Here is an 8,467-nt window from a genome sequence, read left to right as displayed (position 1 = left end):
ACAGACAACTTTACAAGGTTGGTACGGCTCACTCAGATAGAATCAGGGTATGCATTTTATACCGTTGAAAAACTGGAAGTGTCTAGTTTCTAATGCCACAAATGGAACTTGATTTTGACATGAGAATAAAGAGTTATGGCCGAAACAAAATCACTGCCAGAGAGGCTCTGGTTACGTTTCCAGTTTTGCTACATTTTCGAAATCTCAACTTTTGGCCAACCAAATTAGATGATTTTTCGTGGAAACTTTCCACACAACCCACATAATATATTTACATTAAAATCAAGTCAATTGATCCACAAAAATTGCACTAAAGGGCATGGCAATAGCAGGGGCAGAACCGGTCATTTTTCCCATTTCACTTCCTTTGAGTTTTCATCCACAAAATAACTTATTTTCACTAGATTAAGCACTAATCCAATATAAATAACATCGAATCTCATCGAATCAGTTCATCAAATCATTGTGGAATTTCATAGAGCCCACTCACAAGATTTCCAACCATATAAAGCTACCCATATGAATCTATGAGCTCACAAGTGCAATACAACTTCTATAAACTAAGATTCAAGAGGTTGATCGTTGATTACCTTCTTAGATGACTAAAACAGAAAATTTCGGTCCTTTGAAGCTCAAGAAAACCGTGCAAATGAAGCCCCTTTCCTAGCTTGAGTTGATCTCCAAGTGGTTTGCAAGGTGTGTGTAAATTTTGAGATGATTTGAGTGAGAATTGAGTGGTGAAATAAAGAGGAAATTTTTTGTTCTTCTCCTCCTTGGATGGCCGGCCAACAAGACATAAGAGAGAGTGTGGGTTTGCTGAAAAATGAAGCTTCCTTGAGAAACTTAAGTGTGTGGCTCAAAATACTCCAAAAGTCAACTCTCCCTTCGCACGCGCACGGGCGCGTTTCGTGTTCGATTCCTCTCGAGTTTGTTTCACTTGAGCACTAAACCTCTAATGCACTTCCATTCATACTATTATTATTCATTCTTAATAGCTCCAAAATAAAGGTCTTAAGTCCCTCAATTAATCGCGCGCGCGAAAACGCGTACTTCCGATTTGTGCGCGATAAAGTGAAAATTTCAAGAAATTCTTATAACGATAGTATCACTAACTAATACTTGAACACTTAAACATAAAAATACCTATTTCAAGACTAATGTACAAGTTTCCAATTTTCCAAATTTATTGTATTATCGAATCGATTATTGACTCCAAACGCGTATTCACTATTCTCACTTAACGACCTTTCAAAAATTAAATTTTGAAACGAGTCATTTTAAAAATATAAGTAAGTCATAGTTCCATATAATTAGGTCTAAAAAGATTGAAATAAAATATTCGGAGCAAACGGGCAATAAAATATTTAAATAAGCTGGTAATAGGAGTTTAAAATAGGTAAATTTTTGCGAGTCCTCACAAATGGGATATGAATTCATTAAGAATTTTAACTCATTCTCACAATTACTCAAAGCACTTATCTCCGAAGGGACTTAAATTTGAAGTACTTTACGGTCAATATTGAATTGTTATTACCCATATTAACCTATTTCATGGGATCACCAATCCCATAGGTTGGGTTACTGTCTCTATTGACAACTTGTTGATCGAAGTCCCATTTCTTTTGAAGTTTGAAGAATCAATTTTCTTCCTACGGGTTTAGTCAGAGGATCAGCCAAATTCAACTCTGACTTCACAAAATCAATGGAAATAATTCCATCTCTAAGCAACTACTTTACGACATCATGTCTTAATTTCATGTGTCGATTTTTACAATTATATGATTTGTTTTTAGCAATAGCAATTGCCGCTTGACAATCATAATGTATGGATACAGGAGGCAACAGATCCTTAGTCGGATGAATATTGGCTAAGAAGGTTCTTAACCAATCAGCCTCAGAACCAGTCAACTCCAGAGCTATAAACTCTGATTCCATAGTTGATCTAGCAATGATTGTCTGTCTAGATGACTTCCATGCTACTGCACCGCCACCAAGAGTGAATACATAACCACTAGTGGATTTTGTCTCATTTGAATTCGAGATCTAATTAGCATCACTGTACTCTTCTAATACAGTGGGAAATCCACAATATACGATACCATAATTCATGGTACCTCTCAAATATTTCATTAATCTGACTAATACAAACCAATGCTCGTTATTGGAATTATGAATATATCTACTCAATCTACACAGTATAAGCTATGTCAAGTCTTGTGAAATTCATCACATGCATCAGACTCCTAATAATTTGAGAATATTTAGACTAAACAATTGGGTCGCCATTATTTTTCTTTAATTTAGTGTTAGCATCATAAGGAGTACTTACCGATGTCACATTATAATTTTCAAACTTCTTAAGAAGTCTTTCTGTATAATGTTCTTGTGACAACATTATACAATCTTTTTTCCTTATGATTTTAACACCCAATATCATTTTAGTTTCACCCAAATCTTTCATATCAAAATTAGAAGATAAGAAATATTTAGTAATATTAACAATCTCTATACTTGTACCAAATATAAACATGTCATCCACATATAGGCTAATTATCACATATTGATCATTCACAACTTTAGTATATACACATTTACCTACTTCTACAGACGAAAAATCGTCTTTTATCAATACTTGATCAAATTTCTCATGCCACTATTTAGGAGCTTGTTTTAGGCCATAAAGAGATATAATTAATTTACACACTTTATTTTCTTATCCAGATACAACACATCCTTCAGGTTGAAACAAATAAATTTCTTCTTCTAAATCGCCATTTAAAAATGCTGTTTTGACATCCATTTGATAAACAACAGGTTTATGGGTAGAATCTAAGGCAAATAAAACACGAATAGAAAAAATTCTTGTTACTGGTGCAAATGTGTCAAAATAGTCAATATCTTGTTTCTGAGAAAACCTTTTGCTACTAGACGAGCCTTGTATTTTTCTATAGAACCATCAAAATTATATTTTCTTTTAAAAAATCATTTGCAACCAATAGGTTTTGCACCAGGGGTAAGTCTACCAAAGTCCATGTTTTATTTTTTCAAAATAGAATCTATTTCTGATTTAATTGCTTCTTTCCAAAACTTGTAATCAGAAGAAGAAATTGCATCAGAATACGTTAAAGGATCATTGTCAACAAGAAATGTTTGAAAATCATTCCCATAGGAAACTTCTTTTCTTGGCCTTTTACTCCTTCTCAACTTCTCATTAGAGGTTGTCTCCTTATTTTTTTCAACAGGTGCATGAGAAATTTTATTTGACAGTGGAAATATGTTAAAAAAATTCAGCATTCTTTGTCTCAATGATTGTATTACAATCAAGTACATCACTTCTCAAAACAAAGAAGAAGAAGACTCGTGTCTTAGTGCTGGAATGATCACACCCAAACGTGTGCACTAGTGCTGGTATGATCGTGTTGCACCAAGGGGCAAATGGGGGAGATATAAACAAGAAGAAGACTCGTGTCTTTTAACTAGTCCAATGTTTCTAAATATATAGTACAGGAAGTGAATTGTTTAGAAAAGAAGCTTTTCTGTTACACTATCCCTCCTAAAACAACAGTAGAAATCAGAGCAAAGAAAGGAGAATGCGGTACAATGGAGTATCATAAATCACTATGAAATTTATCGTGTTGTGTAATATATGCTTATAAAACTGCATGGAGTTTACTCAACTTTTATCAAAATCCAACCATTCAGATGACAACAGCAGTAAGGTGCCAACCTATTTGCTTATTAAAATAATCAAACTACAAAAACAGTGGATCTCATGGAGTGTTGTCTTACATGCTCTTGCATTCAATTATTTTAATCAAGTGCTTACGTCCCATAATCAAGAAATGAATGCAAAAGAAATAAAAAAGAAAAAACTCACGATATCACATGCCCCTGCTGCATAAAAATATAAACTGGAGTTCAAACTTCAACCTTGCAGCCATGTATTGTATTTTTCACTGAACAAATAGTCTTATGTAGTGGCAAATGGTACTTCAGATGATCAATCTATTTCTTGGCAGGTATATTGAATTTAGAGAAGAAACTAGATCTAATAGAGACATTAAGTAGTAACTCTTCACAAAGCATAAGTTTTGCACAATATTAGCTCCAATGAACAGAAACCATACAAGAATCAAACTCTCACATATAAAGTTGTGAGGTGTTAATATTGCCGGAGGCCTTAGTTTCTTAGATTGTTGGAAAAACAGCCAAAAACAATGTTAACTGAAATTAATATAATGTAGCTTGAGTCGTGCTTTATAGCACTATCCTAAGAAACTATTTTAGGAGGTCGAAATGTTTCTTCAAGATTAAACAAGCTTTCTTCCTATTATGAACAGGAAGGATCAGAACTAGCAAATGAAATGTAAATCCAGCAGAGTAAAAAGAAGAAGAAGTAGAAGGGGAAGCTGACAGGAAGGTATCTACTGTCACGGGGAGAATTGGGAAGAAAGCTGACATGAAGGTATCAACTGTAAGGGGGAGAAGAATTAGTGTGTTTTTCCAAGAGAAAATAGCACCTATTTATACATTATAAATCTTGAGAGGTCCTATTCATTTTTCGATGTGGGACAAAAACTTTTGAAATACACTTATATTTTACAACACCTTTAAGCATGCAGGGTGGTAAAGATAGGTTAGTGTGGCCTTATACAACCTTTGGGAGTACAGTGTTAAAACGGGGTATGTGGTAGCAAAAGAAATGCAAAAGGAGAGGGAATCAGTTAAAAAATGAGGAAGGTAGTAGTAGAGTAACTGGAAATAGTAAGGCTTGGAAGTTTATATGGAGTTTGGACATTAAGCAGAAAGTCAAACATTTCATTTGGAAATGTCTACATTGTATTTAGCCTGTTAATGAAGTCATTAAGCATAGAATAGGTAAAGGGGAAGATAAATGCTGCTGTTGTGGAAAAGAAACAGAAACACTGGAACACATGTTTTTCTTTTGCAAACATGCAAAGCAGATATGGAAAGCAGCTCCACTTCAGTCGGATGGTTTGAATGATTTCAAGAACAATTCCTGGCTGTGGTGGAATGGTTTAATGGAGGCAAAACAAAGAGCTGCAGGAAGAGCGCATATAGCCTTGACCATCAACATTCTTTGGCAAATTTGGAAATCTAGGAATAAGATGCAATTCCAAAAAGAGGGGAGCTGCCCAAGATTTACCATTAACAAAGCAGTAGGAGGATGGATAGAGTACAATGAAGCTAATTCTAATGGCAGGATTGAAGAACAAAAAGATGGAAAATCTGATAGGAAAGAAAGTCGATGGTACCCACTGTGACAGCCCCACCTCCCCCTAAGGCGAATCAGAGGGTTCGGCGGGCCGCCTGCCCAGTTCTCGCCGGGACTCAGTCGTTCACTACAATCCTCAAATGAATTACAAGAATAAACCTCAAATATTACAATATAAATCTCCAATATACATCAAATTCTCCAAAAATTACATGTCATAAGCGAAGCGGAAACAATTCCCCAAACTATACATAAAATGATTCCAAATCTAAACTGTACAAGATATAAGCCATCGAGCCACGTGAATAAGTACTACCAGCCTTCCTTTACCACGAGCCCTGTGGAGGGGAATAAAATATTTTTGGGGTGAGCTAGAAGCTCAGCGAGTAACCAGTAAAAGCAGTCATCAAATATATTTCACAATAATGCATTTCAATGATGTCATGATTCCAAGATCAAATGTACGTTTATTGCTCTCGTGAGCCAGTGAAATCATTGCACTTGAACACCCAACGCTCAAATAGATCATTTAAGATTAACAGAGAGGGAGCCCCTTTTTGAGCTCCAGATAAACATGAACATGAACCATCAACAGGGTGGAGACGTTGGTATCCAGCACAAGACTTTCCCAAAACTCATTGAAGCCAAAATCATATCATGAATTCACATGCAAGCACGCATGAGATGCCGTCGAGTAAATAATGCCAGAAACATTTCAAAAATAACTTTGGAAACAGTTTAGAGTCACTCACCTCCACGGCTCAGAAATCATCCAGCATATAACATTGCCTTGCTCAAATCCAAGTCTTAGATCACAAACTCAATGCAAACAAATCCCTTCAAAGTTCGGACAGCACTTCCCCTGAATTTGCTAACTTTTCCAGCCATCATGGCTTCATTATTTCCTCATTTCAACCCAAAGGTACACACACAACAACAAGTTCATCCAATAGCCATTCAGCAAGCTCCAAGTAGTACTAGTTACAAGTCAAGCTAGGGAAAAGTTCGGAAATGAAAGTTAAGCTCAAAACCAGAAAAACAGTTTTGACGTCATTTTACGGTAATGGTACCAAAGGCGATACGATTATCGGATGAAGGTGAAAGACCCACCGTTTCGAAGGTAAAAGACAGGGCTACAACATTGCAGAAGGTCACTCAACCCAGTTTCGAGTGTAACCAGGTCAAAAATGCAAGATACCATACCAGAATCACAAAAACTGATTCACAGAACGCATTCTAGCGGAAACATCATAAATCAGGCTATCCAAGTCCAAATCCAGAAATTCCAAAACCAGCTGAAAGCTAAGAAATAGGGTTACATTTCATCAGAAGACCTCAACAACTAATTCCAAAGCAATTCCAGCCAAAACAACCAATTACAGGCGCAATTCTTACATTCGGGTAAAACCAGAACAGCAATAGTAATTTCGACTTTTCTCAAGCTACGCTGCTCCGATTGACCTGAAATTTTGTAGGCACCTCTAAAATATCATTTCCTACAACTTTTATGTTTTAAGACAAGGCCAATTCGGCCTCTATCTATAAGCTAAAAATTCGGGCAGAATGTTCCTTCACAAAACCTAATTTTCTGAAATTTCTTCCAAAACAGAAATTGATTGCAATTGACCACTTTTTCCACCTCATAGAGTCCTTAAACATCATTTCCATCATATATACCACACAACCATGTTCATATTAAAACAGAAAAAATCCCCAAAAATAATAAAACTTCATCAAGTCAACCACAACTCAAGATATAATCCATCAAACTATCTCTTTAGCCATCACAAGTCACTAATTTAGCATAATCAAGAACAAAGAAAGGATTGCTAGACATGAACCTTGAAATATCAAGAAAGTTGATGGCTTAGTCCTTTGCCTTCTCTAATCACTCCACCACTACCTTCAATCTTCCTAAACAAGTGACTTTTGTAGAGGAATTTGAAAGTTTAACGGTTGATTCACAAGATTGAGCAAGAAATGGAGTGGAGTTGAAGGCTTTCTTCTTGTATTTTTGCTCCAAGAGGTTCGGCCAAGACAAGCTTAAAATGGAGAGAAATTGGTCAATTTTTTGAGATTTAGTAAAGGTGATGCAAATTAGTCAAAGTCCAACTTTGAATAAGAAGGTGACACATGTCACCTTTTGGTTTAAAACTTTATTTTTTGTCTCTCCAATACAAATATCTTAACACTTTGTAAAATAATATCACTTAATACAAAATTCCAACAAGTTGTCAAAAATATAATGCATTTACCGCACTTGTGGGTCCCACGTCCAAAATACGCTTTTAATTTCTCAAAAACTAATCGATACTAGAAAAATCATTTTAAAACTATTTTTGCTCATAAACTTTATCTGGGGAATTTTTCTAATAAAGAAAATGTAGAAAAGGCGGGCGATTAAAAAAAATAAACCCTAGAAAATTAGAAAATTTTCGAGTTCTCACACTCATACTTTTCGGGGCGTCACACCCACCACCCCAAGGATTCATTTGCCTAAACACTGATGTTGCATTGGATGTAAAAAGGCAGAAAGTGGGCTGGGGAGTGGTTGCTAGGGACAAGAAAGGGGAGCTGGTAGAAGCTTGGGCTGGAAGTTGTGACAGATGTGGTGAACCAGTAGTAGAAGAAGCCATTGCGATCAGGTTGGCACTCTTGAAGGCACATCAAAGGCAGTGGAGCAATATAATCATTCAATCTGATTGCAAAAGGGTTGTGGATAAGCTTATTGAAGAAAATGCAGGTGATATCCCATGGTGGGAGTACTTCTTGAAGACATACTAAAGTTGAGTAAGGATTTTGGTAACTGTTTATTTCCTTTAAGCATAGAGAGGGAAATGGGGGTTAGTCATAACTTGGCAAAATTTGCCATTACCATAACAGGTGAGATTGAGTGGAGGTCTTCCTTCCCAGTTTGGCTAGTTACTTTAGTCAAAGAAGATGTAGGAGTAGTTGTTCCAGATTTCTGAACTTTGTACAGTTGCTTTTTTAATGCAAGATTTGTTACCGTGTTTGGCAAAAAAAAAATTTATGCCTTATGCCCATGAGAAAAATTGTATAATGCCATAAATGCCTATGAATTGTTGTTTTAGAATAATACCTTTCATGAGTCAAAATATGAATGAATTTGGATACCAAAGATACTCAATTGGAGGGAAAATGACAAGCTTGTTGCATGTTATATGTATAAAGAATTAAAAATTTAAAAAAAAAAAGAAATTGAAAACAGTA

General features: G+C 35.7%; 1 protein-coding gene across 1 annotated transcript; it reads left to right on the top strand.

The window, feature by feature from the left end:
- The first annotated feature begins 4,934 nt into the window (after positions 1 to 4,934).
- Positions 4,935 to 8,205, top strand: LOC113780435. The gene is made up of 3 exons (XM_027326238.1): positions 4,935 to 5,272; positions 7,765 to 7,979; positions 8,066 to 8,205. Exons 1-3 carry the CDS (start codon positions 4,935 to 4,937, stop codon positions 8,203 to 8,205), a joined length of 693 nt encoding a protein of 230 aa, XP_027182039.1.
- The last annotated feature ends 262 nt before the right edge of the window (positions 8,206 to 8,467 follow it).

The sequence above is a fragment of the Coffea eugenioides genome, chromosome 8 (genome assembly GCF_003713205.1).
Source record: "Coffea eugenioides isolate CCC68of chromosome 8, Ceug_1.0, whole genome shotgun sequence".
NCBI lineage: Eukaryota > Viridiplantae > Streptophyta > Magnoliopsida > Gentianales > Rubiaceae > Coffea > Coffea eugenioides.
Note: the sequence above shows the minus strand (reverse complement) of the source record. Positions and strands in the feature narration are given on the sequence as shown.